We start from the raw sequence: 2,281 nt of genomic DNA, 5'->3' as shown, positions 1-2,281 counted from the left end.
GGAGGGGTACAGACCAGGGAGGGAGGCCAGTCGTGGGACAGCTTGGCCTTGGTTTGTCCAATTCAAAGCAGTGTTTGCACTACCAGGGCTGCAGCCCCCATGGAGGCTGCCTGCAGGGTTTCGGGGGAGTCGCCACAGCAGTCAGACTGGGACAGTCTGGAAAAGTAAAGTGTTTTATTTAGCAAGTGCAACTTTGTCCACGTCCCCGGCTGCAGGACCTTGGCAACACGAGCTCGGCCATGAGTCCCACCGCAGGGGTCCCCGCTGCCCCCTACCCACACCTGGCACTGCCGCAGCTCAGGAATGGGGCACGGCCCTAGCCACATTTAAGGCACCGAGTGAATGACACCAACCGGGTTCTCCAGAAATATCCCAACACAATCTCAGTGCTGCTGCGAGCTCCCTGAGCCCAGGCAGGACTGTGGCACTCTGCTACCCGCCTGGCACCGCCGGCATGGCCTCAGCAAGCAGTGCTGAGGCTGGGCACTGCCTAAACACAGGCAGCCGGTTCTTCCACGCTACCCTTGGAGGCTTGTGGGGCTGGGTCAAGGGAAGCCCTTTCCTTATGGGTAGGGATGCCGAAGCATTAGGAGTGGTGGTAAGGAGCCGTATCCTGTACAGAGGCCAGAGAAAGGGGTGAGGGGCAGCAGGGTAGGGACAGGAGAGGTCCCAGGCTAATCTCGGCCCACGATCTGCAGGATGAAGGTGAAGATGTATATGATGTCAGTGTAGATGGTGAGGGCACCGTAGATGTACTCCTCGGGGCTTAATGTGTTCTTCCTGTTCCCCAGCACAAGTTGAGTGTCATAGGCAAGGAACTGGCGTGGGGCAGAGAGCATCAGGCAAGGACCAAGGCAGGGTTCCCCCTCCCAGTCCCTGCCTGCCACCCTCTGCCCACCCCAGCCATCAACTCACCAGGGTGAAGGCAATGGCGCCGATGGCTGCGTACAGCATGTGGAGCCAAGGGACCTGCATGGGGAAGGGGACACGGGTAGGGTGAGCCTGGCAGGCAGCAGACAAGGCAGGGCACGTCCTGCCCGCACCCGGATCCCAGGAGTTGCTGCTGATGCCAACCTACCCTCTCCCTGCGGGCAAACCTACCTGTGCCGTGGCCAGGACCACACCCTGCTTCCTGGCAAAGGGGGCCACCTGAACCCCCCTGCCAGCCCTGGGGGCACCCCACAGCCCCTCTGCCCCCCCACTCACATATCTGAAGGAGAGGACGATGGCGGTGACTATCCCAGTCACCATGACCACGATGCCCAGCACACAGAAGAGACCTGGACATGACGTAAAATCAACCTGACAGGGGAGACACACATGTCACAGGAGAGCCCAGGGTGTCCCACTGCCTGGCTTCCTCTCCCTGACCCCCCACTACCAGGGCAGGGCAGGGTATGTCCCACTCCTTGCCTTGGTCTCCCACTCCTTGCCTTGGTCTGGAAGCAGAAGATGGTGACAGTGATGGCCACAATGGCAGTGATGAGCATGGCAATCAGGACAGCATTGGTCTGGTACATGCTGCAAATGGAGGGGACAACCAGAGTCACCCCAAGATTCAGCATCCCCCTCACAGGGGGGTTTTGGTGACACTCCCAGCCCCGATCCTGAACACGGACGTTGCTGTCCCCAACCCCAGGGGACCAGATTGTCCCCTGGCTCCCAACAGCCTCTCATTTGAGCCAGCCGCCTCGTGCAGGACAAGAGGGACCCCAGCTCCTGTCACCACAGGGCCCAGGGCATACCTGGCAATTGTCCCTGTCATCAGCCCCATGGCCAGCGTCTGCAGGAGAGAAGAAGGGTAGGCTCAAGGGGTGAGTAGCCCCATGGAGGGCAGCAGTTCCTGGCTGCCCCTGCCTGTCCCCCTGTCCATCCCAGCCTGAGTGGGGAGCTGGGGTGGCATGGGGGCACCACCAACCCCCACCCCCAGCCCCATTCCACTCACAAAGATGCTCAGCAGGATGATGTTCCAGGGAAAGCGTCTCCTGCAAATGAAACCAGGATAGGGAGGTTAGCTGGTGACAGTGTCTATGTTGTGTCCCCATGGTCCCCATTCCCTGGGGGCAGCCCCAGGCAAAGACCCTGCTCTGCCCTAGGGTACCCTCCCTCTATATCCATACTTCCCCATCACAGTGGTCCCAGCCACCAGCAACTCACCGGGGACCCTGGCAGCAGGCCAGCACCAGGTAGGTCACCAGGAACACAGCACTGCAGAGAGAGACAATGTGTGTCAACCATGCGACCCTCCTGCTACCAGGACCCCCAGGGCTGGAGGCTGTGG

At 60.7% G+C, this 2,281-nt stretch overlaps 1 protein-coding gene across 1 annotated transcript in view; it reads right to left on the bottom strand.

Annotated features, from left to right (window-relative positions):
• Positions 1 to 659: 659 nt before the first annotated feature.
• Positions 660 to 2,281, bottom strand: part of TMBIM1 (transmembrane BAX inhibitor motif containing 1) — a gene marked incomplete at its 5' end in the record, with an annotated part of 1,931 nt that continues 309 nt past the window's right edge. The window contains 7 exons of the mRNA XM_010015218.1: positions 660 to 818; positions 916 to 969; positions 1,207 to 1,302; positions 1,434 to 1,521; positions 1,746 to 1,783; positions 1,946 to 1,985; positions 2,158 to 2,268. Coding sequence (XP_010013520.1) covers positions 675 to 818; positions 916 to 969; positions 1,207 to 1,302; positions 1,434 to 1,521; positions 1,746 to 1,783; positions 1,946 to 1,985; positions 2,158 to 2,268 — 571 coding nt within the window. The remainder of the gene's footprint in view (positions 819 to 915; positions 970 to 1,206; positions 1,303 to 1,433; positions 1,522 to 1,745; positions 1,784 to 1,945; positions 1,986 to 2,157; positions 2,269 to 2,281) is intronic.

This window comes from Nestor notabilis, unplaced genomic scaffold (genome assembly GCF_000696875.1).
Source record: "Nestor notabilis isolate BGI_N333 unplaced genomic scaffold, ASM69687v1 scaffold17655, whole genome shotgun sequence".
NCBI lineage: Eukaryota > Metazoa > Chordata > Aves > Psittaciformes > Psittacidae > Nestor > Nestor notabilis.
The sequence above is the reverse complement of the archived record's forward strand: the minus strand, read 5'-3'. Positions and strand labels throughout refer to the sequence as shown.